The sequence below is a fragment of the Chlorocebus sabaeus genome, chromosome 25, assembly GCF_047675955.1.
Source record: "Chlorocebus sabaeus isolate Y175 chromosome 25, mChlSab1.0.hap1, whole genome shotgun sequence".
Taxonomy (NCBI): Eukaryota; Metazoa; Chordata; class Mammalia; order Primates; family Cercopithecidae; genus Chlorocebus; species Chlorocebus sabaeus.
In genome coordinates this window covers 75,538,796-75,555,084 of record NC_132928.1, presented here as the reverse complement: position 1 = coordinate 75,555,084, position 16,289 = coordinate 75,538,796, and the positions used below count along the sequence as shown (strand labels likewise).

At 38.5% G+C, this 16,289-nt stretch overlaps 1 protein-coding gene across 6 annotated transcripts in view; it reads right to left on the bottom strand.

Annotated features, from left to right (window-relative positions):
- RYR2 (ryanodine receptor 2) overlaps nucleotides 1-16,289 on the bottom strand; it is a 783,951-nt gene that overhangs the window by 226,307 nt on the left and 541,355 nt on the right. For 3 of the 6 annotated variants that reach the window (XM_073011860.1, XM_073011862.1, XM_073011861.1), the window contains exons 26-32: nucleotides 15,784-15,992; nucleotides 14,801-15,153; nucleotides 14,062-14,176; nucleotides 12,265-12,425; nucleotides 11,773-11,802; nucleotides 10,252-10,411; nucleotides 3,763-3,849 (exon numbers count right to left, since the gene is read on the bottom strand). In XM_073011860.1, the coding sequence (XP_072867961.1) occupies nucleotides 3,763-3,849; nucleotides 10,252-10,411; nucleotides 11,773-11,802; nucleotides 12,265-12,425; nucleotides 14,062-14,176; nucleotides 14,801-15,153; nucleotides 15,784-15,992 (1,115 nt within the window). The remainder of the gene's footprint in view (nucleotides 1-3,762; nucleotides 3,850-10,251; nucleotides 10,412-11,772; nucleotides 11,803-12,264; nucleotides 12,426-14,061; nucleotides 14,177-14,800; nucleotides 15,154-15,783; nucleotides 15,993-16,289) is intronic. The other 3 variants (XM_073011864.1, XM_007989906.3, XM_073011863.1) reach the window with 1 other exon arrangement.

The window sequence follows — 16,289 nt, the reverse complement described above, 5'->3', positions numbered from 1 at the left end:
AGCAAGTCTTTAGGGACTTTCAGGGCCAAACTTCCTGAATGACAGATAGGTCACATCTCCCTGGCGCTCTCTCTCAAAATCTGTGCTCTGTCACCCAACTGGTCCTTCAAACACTTCCTCTAGCCAGAAGTATTCCAGATAAAGCTCAACAGATAAACCTGACTACCAACCAAGAAAACAGAATATGATAGGCATTAACAAACATATTTATCTCTCTTCCACCTCCAATGTCATCGTCAGCCATCCTTAATTCCTTCCGTCAGGTGTCAAAGAAAGAGAGTTCTCTACTTTGCCAAAAGCTTCTTCATTTATCTATGATCTTGACAACACCGATGTCTGCCTCTTATGGGATTTTATCTCATATTTCTGCATTACCTTCTATCTCTCCTTCTCCTCTAGAGCCCCCTCAATTGCATGCTCTAGACTCTTTCATTCTCATACTGCTTTCCTATTGCCCTCTAACAATAGCGGGGGGGAATGTCAAGCACTGGTTTAAATACTGATGATATGTTAATGAATAAAACTAACCAAACCCCCGCCCTCAAATAGTTTCCATTTTTCTCACTAAAAGTATGAAATAAAATCAATAAGTAAATTAGATGAATTAAATGGTATTTTAGAAGAGATGTCATAGGGCTGGGAGTTTGGGGAACAGAAAGCCAGAATGGAGGAACCAGAATGCAGGGCAGCAATTTTAAATGGGGTTGTCAGAAAGGGTGTCATTGAGAAAGTGACATTTAAAGAAAGACTGGGCTTGGCACAGTGGCTCATGCCTGTAATCCCAGCACTTTGGGAGGCCTAGGGAGGTGGATCACTTGAGGTCAGGAGTCCAAGATCAGCCTGGCCCACATAGTGAAACCCTACCTCTGCTAAAAATACAAATATTCGCCTGTAAAAAATATTAAAATGGTGGCGTGTTCCTGTAGTCCCAGCTACTCGGGAGGCTGAGGTGGGAGAATTGCTTGAACCTGAGAGGCGGAGGTTGCGGTGAGCTGACATTGTGTCACTGCACTCCAGCCAGGGTGACAAGTGAGACTCTGTCAGAGAGAAAGAAAAGGGAAGGGGAAGCGGGGAAGGGGGAAAGGGAGGGAGGGAGGAAGGAAGGGAGGGTGGGAGGGAGGGGGAGAAGGGGAAGAAAGAAAAGGAAAAGAAAAGAAAAGAAAAGAAAAGAAAAAAGGAAAGGAAAGGGAAAGGGAAAGGGAAAGGGAAGGAAAGGAAAGGAAGGGCGAGCAGTCTAGTCCAGTCTGGACTAGACTGGACAATTTGTGATAGCTATCACTCATCCAATGGAAATGTCGGTAGAAGTCAATAGATGATTGAATATATCAGTCAGGCTTCTGAGAAACTACCACTCTTTGTCCAATTTTGTTAAAAAAAAATAAAGGTCATCTGAACTTGCTGCCTCCTTTCTCTCATTTCCAATCTTGAATTCACTGTCACATGGCTCCTGTCATCATTTCTTAATATAATAATTGAGACAAGGTCTCCCTCTGTTGTCCAGGTTGGAGGGCAGCAGCACAATCACGGCTCACAAAAGCCTCCACGTCTGCGCTCTCAAGTGATCCTCCCACCTCAACCTCTGGAGGATTTAGGACTACAGGAGCGCACCACCACATCTGCCTAAAATCATTTTTTATTTTTTTGTAGAGATGGGGTCTCACTATGTTGCCCAGGCTGGTTTCAAACTTCTGGGTTCAAGTGATCCTCCTGCCTCCCAAAGTGCTGGGATTACAAGCGTGAGCCACTGAGACTGGCCTCTCTCCCATTGCTTTGCTGAAATTCTTCTGGCAAGTCCACCAAAGCCCTCCTCATTAACAAAAGCCAGGGATTCCTTTAGTCCGAGTTGTATTAGTCCATCTGTAGCATCTGCTGTTAGCTACTCCTGTTTAGAAAACTCCATCCTCGCTTGGCATCTACTAAGATGTCTCTTTCAGTTCTTCTCCAATATTCTTGACAGCTCTGCCCTCAGCTTATCTCATAGGTTCCTCGTTTTTAGTTGATACATCCAGGTTCTCTCCTCAGTCATCTCTTCCCACTGTCTACATCTGCTCTCAAATCTTCCATTCACACTCAAAGATGAATTACAACTGATTTCTTGATGATGAAAATTGTAATCTCCAGCATAGCTCTTTTTAGCACAATTGTGCATACATACGTGTGTATAGGTATGCATATGTGTATATATCATATATAAATTTGTTGAGCAGATACCATGTATAAAGCATTGTTCAAGATGTTTAATTATATTAACTCCATAAAAGATATACTGTGAACCCCATTTTATAGAAGCAGAAACTGAGCTCACATACTTTAAGAAAGATGTCCAAGGTCACCAAGCCAGCCTAATAAAACTACCTACTCTGTTCACTCCAGTGTGTGCCTGGAACCTCAACTTTACAATTGCAAAAGTAAGTTCAACTTTTTTTTACTGAATTTCAACAGCTCTTCCACTTTTTGTATTGGCATGGCCAAATTGTCCAAACTAATTTTTTTTTTTTTTTTTGGAGAGGGAGTCTCGCTCTGTCGCCCAGACTGGAGTGCAGTGGCGCGATCTCAGCTCACTGCAAGCTCCGCCTCCTGGATTCACGCCATTCTCCTGCCTCAGCCTGTGGAGTAAGTGGGACTACAGGCTCCCGCCACCTCACCCGGCTAATCTTTTTGTATTTTTTAGTGGAGACGGGGTTTCACCGTGTGAGCCAGGATGGTCTTGATCTCCTGACCTCGTGATCTGCCCGCCTGGCCTCCCAAAGTGCTGGGATTACAGGCGTGAGCCACCGCGCCATCAGTCATTGATTCTCACTCTGCTTGAGATCCTGAGTCAAATTCATCTACAAATTCTGTTAGTCCAATTAATTGTTAAATCCTATTCATTTCTTCTATAAAATATTTTCACATCATTTTTCATTCTGACTTCCATGGCTCTCATCACTGTCTTCCACGTAGACAGTATTAAATTATTGACTCCTCATTGCTACTGACTCTTCTCCTTCTTGCCCACCTCCACGTTAACAATAACATATTTTTCCAAAACAAGTTTCATTATGCTCAATTCCCTTCTTCAAATTTCCGATGGATTTCCCTTGTCTATGTAATAGGTGCTAACCTTTTCACACAGCACACAAGACCTTTTCAGCTTGGTCTTGTTCTACCTTTTATCCTTCTTAATCTCCAGCCACATTCTGGAAGGCATCCTTTGTTACAGTTACACTAAATTACTTAACCTTCAGCATGTTCACTCTTACATATTTTTGCTTCTTCTCCTGCCTAGAATGACCTCTCCTAATAAATGTACCCCAAGAGTCCCTATTTTACAGTTAGTAATCAAACTAAATGTTACCTCTTCTTTGAGCTTTATCTGATCCAACCCATCCAACTGAGTTGTTCTTTCATTTATATTACTGGAGTATTCCATACAAACCACTATTTTAGGTGGCATGGTTTCAGGTCTTAAGTCCATTCATTAGCTCACCTATGAGTTCAATGATTACTGCAATGTGTGTAATCTGGCAATTTTTCGTTTTCTATAGACCTTTTATTGAATAGGCCTTTTATTGAATAATATACATATGATAACTAAAGAGAAACACTTTTTAATTATTATATTACCCTTGTGACCTCAGATTTTCAAGCATGGCTATCTTTTCTCGAGAGAATGATTTATTTGATTCATATCAGTACTAATATACTGAATTCGTTTCATAATAAATGCTATGTCCTAATAGAAAATAAAACAAATATAATACTAGGAACGAGTTTTATTACCTTTATTCTTCCCAACTCAAACTGGAAAACATTGGGACTTGTAGCTTGTGCAAAAACCGCAGGAAATAATTTTGTACTCGGCTCCACCTGAAATACACAAATGAGTTTAATAATGTTAGTAATGAAAGAAGACAAGGGAAAAATAATTTCTTTATAACAACAAAGGAATACTTTACAGAAGGAACCCAGAGATTTTCCTTTCTTGCATATTGATTGATGTGCTCCTTCAAAAATTAGAGTATTTCGTTACTATGTGAACACTGCTGAGGGAACATACTCTGTTTACTCTGAAGGGTTTATGGCACTGTCATTACTTAACGGAAGTAAACATACATAATTAATTCAGTTTTTTCCATTTTCTTTTAATTTCTAATTTACTGTTTTTTGATTGACACATTGTACATATTTAATGGAGTGCAATATGATGTTTTGATACGTGCATACATTGTGTAATGATCAAATCAGGGTAATTAGCATGTCTATCACCTTGAACACTTTTCATTTCTTTGTGGTGAGAACATACAAAATCCTCTCTTCTAGCTATTTTGAGATATACAATACCTGAGGGTTGACTATAGTCACCCTACTGTCCAACAGGACACTAGCACTTATTCTTCCTTTCTAATGTTAACTCTATATCTGTTGGATATCCACTCCCTCTCCCCCACTTTCCCCAACTCTTCCTAGTATCTGATAACCACTATTCTATTCGCTACTTCCATGAGATTAACTTTTTTTGATTCTACATATGAGTGGGCAATGCACTATTTTTCTATGTCTGGCTTATTTCACTTAACACAATATCCTCCAGGTTCACCCATATTGGAGTGAATGACAGGTTCTCATTATTTTTTATGATCAAATAGCATTCCATTGTGTATATATAGCACATTTTCTTCACTTACTCATCCATTGATCGGCACTTAGGCTGATTCCCTATCTTGGCTATTGTGAATAGTGCTGTGATAATTATAGGAGTACAGATATCCCTTCCACATACCGATTTCATTTCCTTGGGATATATTCCCAGTATGGGGAATTCTGGATCATATGGTAGTTCTATTTTTAATTTTTTGAGGAACCTCCATACTGTTTTTCATAATGGCTATATTCATTTACATTCCCACCAACAGTATATGGGTTTCCCTCTTCCTCAACATCCTTGCCAACGCTTATTATCTTTTGTCTTTTTGATAATAGCCATTTTAACTGGAATAAGGTAATACTGTGGTTTTGATTTGCACTTTGCTGATGATTAGTGATGTTGAACATGTTTTCATATGCCTGTTGGCCATTTTTATGTCTTCTTTTGAGAAATGTTTACTAAGCTCTTTTGCCCCCTTTTAAATCAGATTGTTTGTTTTTACTATTGTAGGTTGTGTTCCTTATATATTCTGGATATTGATCCCTTATCAGATGTATACTTTGCAAATATTTTGTACCATTCGGTAGGTTGCCTTTTCACTCTGTTGTTTCCTTGGCTGTGCAGAGGATTTTTAGTTTGATATAATCCCACTTGTCTATTTTTGCTTTTGTTGCCTGTGCTTTTGAGGTCTTGTCCAAAAAATTCTTACCCAGTCCAATGTCATGAAGTGTTTCCTCCATGTTTTCTTCCAGTAGTTTCATAGTTTCAGGTCTTACATTAAGTCTTTAATCCACTTTGAGTTGATTTTTGTATATGGTGAAAAACAGGGGTCCAGTTTCATTCTGCATGTGGATATTCAAATTTCCCAGTACCATTTATTGAAGAAACTGTCCTTTCCCTAATGTATATTCTTGGCACCTTTGTTGAAAATTAGTTGGATAGATGGGTTTGTTTCTGGACTCTCGGTTCTGTTTTATTGGTCTATATGTCTGTTTTGGTTACCATAGCTTTGTAGTATAGTTTCAAGTCACGTAGTGTTTTGGTTACTATGGCTTTGTATATTTTAAACTCAGGTAGTGTGATGTTTCCAGCTTTATTCTTTTTGCTCAAGATTGCTTTGGCTACTTGGGGTCTTTTGTGATTTCATAAGAAATTTAGAATTATTTTTTCTATTTCTATAATAGAATAATAATGTCATTGGTATTCTGATAGTGACTTTACTGAATCTGTAGATTACTTTTTGTACTATGGATATTTTAATAATATTAATTCTTCCTATCCATCCAATCCAACAGCATGAGATATCTTTCCATTTATTTCTGTCCTCTTAAATGTATTTCACAAATGTTTTACAGATTTCAGTGTAGAGTTCTTACACCTCCTTTGTTAAATGTGTTCTAGATAACTGATTTTTTTTTTTTTTTTTTTTTTTTTTGAGATGGAGTCTCGCTTTGTCACCCAGGCTGGAGCTCATCTCACTGCAGCCTCTGACTCCCAGGTTCAAGTGATTCTCCTGCCTCAGCCTCCCCAGTAGCTGGGATTACAGGTGCCTGCCACCATGCCCAGCTAATTTTTTTGTATTTTTAGTAGAGACGGGGTTTCGCCATTTTGGCCAGGCTGGTCTAGAACTCCTGACCTCAGATGATCCACCCGCCTCGGCCTCCCAAAGTGCTGGGATTACAGGCGTGAGTCACCGCACCCAGCCAATAACTGATTTTTAAAGCTATTGTAAATGAGATTGTATCTTGATTTTTTTTCTCAGAACATTCACTACTAGTGTAAAGAAACACTGATTTTTGTATGCTGATTTTGTATCCTGCAAATTTACTGAATGTATTAGTTTTAACAGTTTTTTAGTAAACTTTTAAAGGTATTTTTATATATAAGATCATGTCATCTACACACTGAGACAATTTGATGACTTTTTTTTCCAAGTTGGATGCCTTTTATTTCTTTTTCTTGCTGAATTCTCCAGCTAGGACTTCTAGTAATATGTTGAACAGAAGTAGTGAAAGTGGGCATCTTTGTCTTGTTCCAGACCCTAGAAAAAAAGCTTTCAACTTTTCCCCCATTTAGTCCTAGGCTTTTCTTTGATGGATACTTTTCATTACGGATACAATTTCTTCACTCACTATTAATCTGCTCAGATTTTCTATCTAAGCAGTCTTGGTAGGTTGTCAGTCTTGGTAGGTTGTATACATCTAGGAATGTATCCATTTCTTCCGGGTTATCCAATTTGTTGGCATATGATTTTTCATAATATTTTCTCATTACCCTTCATATTTCTGTGGTACAGGTTGTAACGTCTTCTTTTCAATGCTGATTTTATTTGAGTCATCTCTTTCTTTCTTCGTCTAAAGGTTTATTGATTTTGTCTTTTCAAAAAACCAACTCTTCGTATCATTGATCTTTTGTATTGTTTAATCTCTGTTTCATTATTGTTCCAATTTTTATTATTTATTTAATTCTATTAATTTGAGGTTTAGTTTGTTCTTGTATTTGTGGTTTTTGGAGGTGCAATATTAGGTGGTTTATTTTTTACTTTTTAAATGTAGGCATTTAATACTGTAAACTTCCCTCTTAGAACTGCTTCTGCTGTATCCTATAATTTTTGGTATGTTGTGTTTCCATTTTTGTTTGTCTCAAGAAAATTTTAAATTTCTTTTTTAATTTCTTCATTTGCCCACTGGTTATTCAGGGGCATGTTGTTTAATGTCTATGTATTTGTAAAGTTTCCTCAGTTCCTCTCATTATTTATTTCTAGTTTTACACTAGTGTGATAAGAAAACATATACAATATCTTCTTAAATTTTTAAAGATTTGTTTTGTGGCCTAACATATGATCTATTCTGGAGAAAGTCCCATGAGCAGTTGAGAATAATGTGTATTCTTCAGCTATACAGCTGTTGCCTAGAATGTTCTGTAAATGTCTAGTATGTCCCCTTGGTCTAGAGTGCAGTTTAAATCTGCTGCTTCCTTGCTGAATTTCTGTCTGGATCATCTGCTGCTGCTGAAATTGGGGTGTTGAACTCCCCTACTATTATTGTGTTGAAGCCTCTCTCTCCCTTTAGATAAAACATACTTCATATATTTTGATGCTCCAGTGTTGAATGCATATAAATTCACAATTGTTATATCCTCTTAATTGATCCTTTGTTTTTATTAAATAATGACTTTCTTTGTCTCTTTTTTACTTTTTTTGAATTAAGTCTATTTTATCTAATATAAGTGTGGCTACTTCTGCTCACTCTCAGTTTCCATTTGCATTGAATATCTTTTTCCATCCCTTCACTTTAAGGCTATGTCTGTCCTTACAGGTGAAGTGAATCTCTCGTGGGCAGCATAGAGCTGAGTCTTGCTTTTTATCCATCCAGCCACTCTATATATTCTAATCAGGCAATTTAATCCATTTACATTCAAAGTTATTACTGATAGGTAAGGAATTATTCCTGACATTTTGTTCATGTTTTCCAAATCCTTCGTTTCTTTCTTTCTCTCTTGCTTACCTTTGTGGTTTGGTAGCTTTTTGTGGTGCTATGCTTTGATATCTTTCCCTTTCTCATTAGTGTGACTGCTGCAATTTTTTCTTTGTGGTTACTATGAAACCAAGATAAACAATATTGTAATTATAACAGACTATCTTAAGCTGGTAACTTTGGTCACATAAAAACACTCTGGACTAGCTGGGCGCAGTGGTTCATGCCTGTAATCCCAGCACTTTGGGAGGCCAAGGTGGGCAGATCACGAGGTCGGGAGATCGAGACCATCCTGGCCAACATCATGAAACCCCATCTCTACTAAAAATACAAAAATTACCTGGGTGTGGTGGTGCATGCCTGTAATCCCAGCTATTTGGGAGGCTGAGGCATGAGAATTGCTTGAACCCAGGAGGCAGAGGTTGCAGTAAGCTGAGATCACGCATTGCACTCCAGCCTGGTGACAGAGCAAGACTCTGTCTCAAAAAAAAAAAAAAAAAAAAATACTCTGGACTTTTACCCTCCCCTCACAACTTATATTTCTGTTGACTTAATTTACATCTCTCTATATTGTGTGTTCCTTAACAACCACTTGTAGCTGCAGTTACTTTTGACAATTTTGACTTTTAACCTTCATACTAGGGTACTAGAGGTTTGAAAGATTTGGCATAGCACCGTTTCGGTACTGCAGTATTCTGAGTGTGATTTAAAATTTACTTCTACGAATGGGTTTTATACTTTTACATGTTTTCATGTTAGTAATTACCATCCTTTTGCTTCCAGCTATAGCACTGCCTTAGGCATTTCTTCTAAGGCAGGTCCAGAGGTGGTGAATTCATTCCGCTTTTGCTTATCTGTGGAGTACTCTATTTTTCTTCATTTCTGAAGGATAGGTTTGCTGGACATAGTATTCTTGGCAGGCAGTTGTTCTTTCAGCACATTGAATACACCATCTCATTTCCCTAGCCTTCAAGGTTTCTGCTGAGAAACTTGCTGATAGTCAAATGGAAATCCAAGTATATACGACTTGGTGCTATTCTCTCACTGCTCTTAGAATTCTCTCTTTTTCTTTGATATTTGACAGTTTGCTTATAATGTGCCTTGGAAAGGACCTTTCTGGGTTGATTCTCTTGGGATCCTTTGAGCTTTCTGGATCTGGATGTTCATATCTTTCCAAAGACGTGGAAAGTTATTAGTCATTATTTTGTTAAATGTTTTCTGTGCCTTTCTCTGTTGCTCAGTGGCATCCCATAAGTTCTGTAGGCTTTCTTCCTCCTTTCTTATTTCTTTTTCTCCCTCTGGATGGGTTATTTCAAAAGACCTGTCTTCGAGTTCACAAAATCTTTTTTATGCTTGATCTAGTCTGTTGTTGAAACCCTCAGTTGTGTATTTTATTTCATTTATTGAATTCTTGAGTTACAAGATTTCTGTTTAGTTCTTTTCTACTATATGTATTTCTTTGTTAAATTTCTCATTCAGATCATGAATTGGTTTCCTGATCTTGTTGAAGTATCTGCATTTTATTGTATCTCACTGAGTTCCCTTACAATCATTATTTTGAATTTCTTTCCAGGCATTTTGTAAATTTATTTTGGTGACGGGCATCTGTTACTAGAGAATTATTGTGTTCCTCTGAAGGAGTCGTGTTTTCTTCCATTCACATGTTTTTCATGTTCCTTTGATATCTGCTCATCTGGTAAAACAGTAGCCTCTTCCAATTTTATGAAGTAGCTTTTGTAGGAAAATAGTTTTTCCTGTAGATGGGTTCTAGGGTATTGGTTGGGTAGAATACACTGGTTTCGGTTCTGGGTGGATGCAGTAATGTAGTATCTGTGCAGATTTTTCAGATGTAATTTATGTCAGCAGCATCGGCAAGTGCCTCAGTGGCCTAGCTACAGGCATTTGTGGTGGTGATTGTGCAGCTTTGTTGGGGTAAGGCCACCAAGGTGGTTCTCAGGTCACAAGAGTGCAGTGGCTTGGACAGCTATGGGGAGGGCTTGCTGGGGGCAGGTCTGCTTGGCTGGCTTTCAAACCAGGGGCACATGTACATGTGTCTATTTTACTTTTTGATCTTACAAACTGTGTTTTCCTTTAATGGGGAAAAAAGTCTTCCTCCCTAGAAGCCTGATATCATCACTGACTACGTACCTGATAGTATGTGCTCAGTTCCTTGCCATTGGCAATGAACGTGAGCAGGCCGCTGGCAGCATCCACCACACAGCCGATCTCCAGTCCATTATTGTTGCGTCCTTGCCCGGGGCTCATGCTCTCACCCGCACATACCATATAGCAGTTGCTGCGTTTGATGCTGAATTTCAAAAGAACATTTTTATCTTTGTACAACCACAGATAAAAGAGAAAGCAGGTATATCTTGCAAACTAACTAAATTATGCTGCGCAAGCAACAAGCTCATGCTGTAATGGGAGAGGTGCACAATGGGCCCGATTCTGTGATTCTGAGCAAAACTCCATTGACTGCAGTGGACGTTCTGAATCAGGTCTTATACGTCTCTACATTTCACACCTAATGAAGACAGGTCAACAAGTTGGAACCAAGTAAGAACTGACCTGCACCTTCTCTCCAAAAACTCAAACCAAACTAGACCTTTTTTCTGGGTTCAAAAAAGTTTAACTATTTAAAAATCATCCAAATTTGTAATTTTCATCTCATGGATTTTTTTTTAGTTGGTTTTTTGTTTTGTTTTGTTTTGTTTTTGTTTTTTTTACAACTTGTTCTGAAATGAGAAGCATTTGTTTCCAAACACTGTCAAAGTCCTCAGGCAAATTCCACATAAGCCTTCAGTGATTTGACATATTTAAAATTTGGCTAAAATTTTGCCCCTTTCTGGACAATTCCCAGTGATCTGAGAGACAGACTTAACTAGAATATGCAAACAAACAAACAAACAAAAACCCAGTGATGTTAACCACAAATGCCACCTGATTTTCACCTTCCCTAAAACTTTTACTGGAGATGGTAACAAAGTTAAGTATTTGAGCCTTATCAGCATTCTCTTTCTCTGCCACTATACGGTAAACATATTAAAAAAACTAGCAAAAAAGGCTAAAGGCAGGCAAGCAGGAGGAAAAGAACAAAAAGGCTGGGATAAATCAGTTTTTGAGTAATCAAATGTAGGCTGCATTTCTTCACACTATGTACGTAAAATCCAATGACCCTTCCCTATCTTCCATTTCCTCCAACAAAATCATCTTTCAGTTATCCCATCCCTATACTGAGTTCTTTAGTTATACTGCTGCCATCCCTGCAAATTAAGTGTGGCCCCCAAAGAATATTCCTGGAGACACGTGGTTTTTTTGTCCCATACTTATGTAAAGAGCTCTTCATTAGAGATTTTTGCTGGGCCCCCATTGCAAATGCTAAGTCCATTATGCTTCATATGTTACAACCCGAGGGCAGGAAAGTGAGTTTCCCAAAAAATGATGGTGCAAGTATAGAAGAAAAGCAACGTTATAAAGGACTCTTTCTGAGACCTGTCACAGCAGATCAGAGAGGATGCATGGGCACAAAAAGTAGAAGCCAATGGTCAGATCTTCTCTTGTCTTATTCTGCAAGGAAGATAGCCTTCTTCACTTTTTTGAAGGTTTGGTTTGAGTTTGGTTTGTTTTACAAATGAAAAAAAGATGGCACAGAAAGTGTAACTGACTTACCCAAAGCCACACAGCGAGTCAATGGCAAAGCTGAGGAAAGAACCCACTTCTCCTCAGTCTGAGTTCAAATGCGTCCACCTGGTCTAAACTACCAGCCCACATTGTCTTCACAGTTTTCTCCCCACCACGTAGCCAGTTCCCAAAATATAGATCAAGTCATTGGTTAAAAGCCTCACATTCACTCATCTCTCATCTCTAAAACAAAGGCTAAGTATTGGTAACCCAAGCTGTCAGTCATGTTCCCTGAAGGAATATATGATCATTACCCCAAAAGACTGCACTGGTCTTACTGTACAATGCTTGCACGTTTAATACATTTAGATTCCTTACTACTTTGTATGAGTAACAAAAACGACATTGACATTAATGGCTTCATTATATTGTTCCTACAAATAGAAATATCTTGGTCACAAAATACAAGGAAAAGGAACAGCTAGGTTCACCAATATGTTTTTCACATATCATTCTTGTAAAAAATTGAGGAACACCAACCTTTCGTGCACTTTTCCTTTTTCATCTCCTAGAGTAACTGTTACTGTGCGAACTCTATCCAAGTCAAAGCCTGTGTCATACTGATGGAAATCCGATGTAATCCAGCCCACCCAGACATTAGCAGGTTCTTGTCCAGGGAAGATTCTCACTGAGTAATAGTACTGTGAAGATAGCAAAACCAAATATTGGCAAAATAAAACTAAACAAAACAAAACTTGGATTTGCAATCCTAACTATGTCTAACTCTGTGAATGACTTAAGAATTCACTTCTTGGTTTAAAACCGTTTGGGTGAATAAAAATATTGTAGGCACAAAGGACTAACACTACAAACTAAGAGATGTCTTTTATCGAAGATCCTGAATTAAATCAGAAATAACAGGAAAGAAAAAAAAGACATGATCTGAGCAAACATGCTAAATGATTTAAGTCTTTTTATGCTGGTGAGCATGCGTGTGTGTATGCTACATGTGTGTAATATACACACATACATATATACATGTAAACATATACAGTATATGTATGTAATAAAATCATGAATCCATTAAGCATAGGGAAGCTTCAAATTCTTCAAGCTTATACATGTATACAAATCTATGCTCACTTTTTTTTTTTTTTTTTGAGATAGACTCTCACTCTGTCACCCAGGCTGGGGTGTAGTGGTGTGATCTCAGCTCACTGAAGCCTCTGCCTCCCGGGTTCAAGAGATTCTCCTGCCTCAGTCTCCCAAGTAGCCGGGACTACAGGTGTGCATAACCACACCCAGTTAATCTTTATATTTTAAGTAAAGTCAGGGTTTCACCATGTTAGCCAGGCTGTTCTCGAACTCCTCACCTCAGGTGATCCACCTGCCTTGGCCTCCCAAAGTGCTGGGATTACAGGCATGAGTCAGTGCACCTGGCCAATGTTTGGGTTTTTATACTTGTCACCCACCTTTTTGCACATTCTTGGCCTTTCTTTTCTCTGACATATAACATTTTGACACTTTAAACTCACTTTTTTTTTTTTTGAGACGGAGTCTCACTCTGTCGCCCAGGCTGCAGTGCAGTGACACCGTGTCGGCTCACTGCAACCTCCATCTCCCGGGTTCAAGCAATTCTCCTGCCTCAGCCTCCCTAGTAGCTGGGATTACAGGCGCCCACCACCACACTCCCCTAATTTTTATATTTTTAATAGAGACAGGGTTTCACCATGCTGGCCAGGCTGGTCTCGAACGCCTGACCTCAGGTCATCCATCCACCTCAGCCTCCCAAAGTACTGGGATTACAGGCTTGAGCCACTGTGCCCAGCCTAAACTCATTTTGAAATAGTTCAGAACATGTGAACATCAAACTAAAATATGGGAGCACTCTACAATGAACACAACTAAATATTTTTTCAATGTAGCATTTTAGGAGAAGTAGCCTTGAGAATTTAAAATGGAAGAGAGCAAAGCTTGACCTCTCACAAATTATGATAATTGATCTTCCTTTAGACAATTCAGTAAGATGAAGAAAGTAGTTGAAAAATTCAAGGGCAACTTAAAATTTTGTCAAGAAACAGAATAGCAAAATTAAGATTATGTATGCCATTAAAAATATTTTTCCTGAAATAGCTCTTTTATTGCATAATATCTATCATAATACATAAACTTTTTTCAAACTTTCGGTCCCCAAAATATATCCCAAAATAGAAACAGACATTTAAAAAATAATATTACTAAGTATGATGAATCAGTATGTGTTATTTGAGATGTAAAGCATAATGAGTGACAATGAGTAACAAATAGAAATAAATGACAAAAGCTGCAACCTCATACCGTGGACGTTTGCATCAAGAAATCATAATCATCCCGATCATCAGCAAGGACATCTTCGGTGAGTCTTGCAGAATGGCTCGTGCTGTAATCTGGCTTTGTTCTTCTAAGCAAAAATCTGAAATATTTTAGAGGACTAACAATAAGCAACATTAAAATGTTCTGTCTACTTCAAATATGAGCATATAATCAATTGAGTTGCCTTAAACCTGGGTGATTTTGCTCCCTGGGGGACATCTGGGAATATCTGGAGATACATGTTTTTGGTTCTCACAGTGTGGGGGATGGAGTGCTACTGGCATCTAGTGGGTGGAGGTCAGGATGCTGCTCAGCATCCTTCAGTGTCCAAGGTGTTTCCTCAACAAAGAATTGTCTGGCCTAAACTGTCGATAGTGCTGAGACTGAGAAAATCTGATTTAGTATAAGAAAGGATGTTAAAATAACTTGCCGCCTTTATCATAAAAAAATACTATTTGGAGAAAATACTCTGCAAGTTTCAGGCAAGAATGTAAACATAGACATCTTAAAAAATAACTATTGAGATAGACAGCATCTACACTAACAAATTAGATAATTAACAGGTTGCTTAATTTTTCCTTATAGAATCCTTTGCCCAAAGAGGAGGGGGAGGGGGAGGAGGAGGATGGGGAGGAAAAACCTTACACTAGGAGACCCTTTACTCTGGACTGTAACCCTCCTCACTTAACTACAAACTTAAAATCACAGTGCATAAAATAGTAACCTTTGTTTCAGACGAGAGGGTTTTTCCTGGGCATAATCTTTGTGGTTATTAAACTCTGGTTTGGTAGCTTCTTTGTCTTTGTCAACACGATCGGGCACTAGATGGCCATGAGCTGTCTTCATCAGAACCTCAAAGTCAGAATCAGCATCATAATCTTCCAAATCATTCTTGGGCCCAAAAAGGCCAGCCCCAGGGAGCCCTCCAGCCACAGTCTTGGAGAAGACCTCCGCGCACTCGATCGGCATGCTCAGGCGATAGAACATGATATCAGTGTGGCTGTTCTGAGAACCAAAAGACTTCTGAGTGACCTTTAAACATGGGGAACTGTCTATGGTGCCGTCTATTCTGGTCACCTAGCAAATGAAGAAGCAATAGTTCATATTCCAATCACCGTTGTCGATTTCCTGATTCTAAAGATGCCTAAGGCACATCACGTTTTCAGAATCCCAAATCAGTCCACGCATGGCATCATTTTGTAAGAGATAATTAAACAGATTACTGTGCTATGGAAATAGTCATAGAGTTCTGCTTCTGTCTCTAAAGACGGTTTTGGAAATTTATCTTATAATTCTATATATTCAGATTCAGCCCGACATTGCCCACACATAAAAAGGAAAGTATTTTTCCTCATTCTAATAAGCTACTTGTAACACAGCTTATTAGAATGGATGTGGCTCCCTTTGCCTTGATCTTTCTTCTAACTAAAGAGCTTGATGCGTACAAATCCCACACACAGTCTGAGCTACAGACTTCTTCACACATAGCTCAAGGGAAAAAAAAGAATTGAAAGCAAAAATTTAAGTTTCCCATCCACTGACAGGTGGTATAAAGTGCCATCTTTGCTGAGATTCCACTTCTGTATAACACATCAAGGTCATCATTTTAAGTAAATCACAATAATTGTCTAAGCAGAAGTTCCTATGTATAAAGATATTCTTTTCCTGCTTTTTAGAAATGGCCTGATTTTGAAAGAAAAAGCAAACCTCTATATGTTCATGGTTTGATGGAACTTGGAGAAACTGAGGAAGCCTCTTGCTCAGCCACATAGTAATATCCCTGTTTGTATTAACAGCAAATGGTTCATAGCCCTCTTGTAAGCCACAGATGGTGAAGTATTTCAAGGTGCTGACATCCTTGCCAAAGTTCATCCTGCCCACTTGAGCCACTCCAAGGCTACACACAGGTATGAATCCTGGGAAGAAAAAAAAAATAAAAAGTTTTAGTACCATTACTATATGATCCTGTTAGTATGGAATTATCACACATACTGTTCCAGGACTGAACTTTGTGAGAGCTGTCACCCTAGGGTGAAAAAAGTAGTGTAATAAAGGGAACAATGACATTAAATATTACCTGTAAGGGTGAGAAAACCAGGATTTGATCTTGACATTATAATTTACTAGCTGTGGGCCCTAGATAAATCCCTTCTCTCATCTCAGACTTAACTCTGTAAGACAAAGTAACTGCTCTGCAGCCCCTGGTCCTCCGG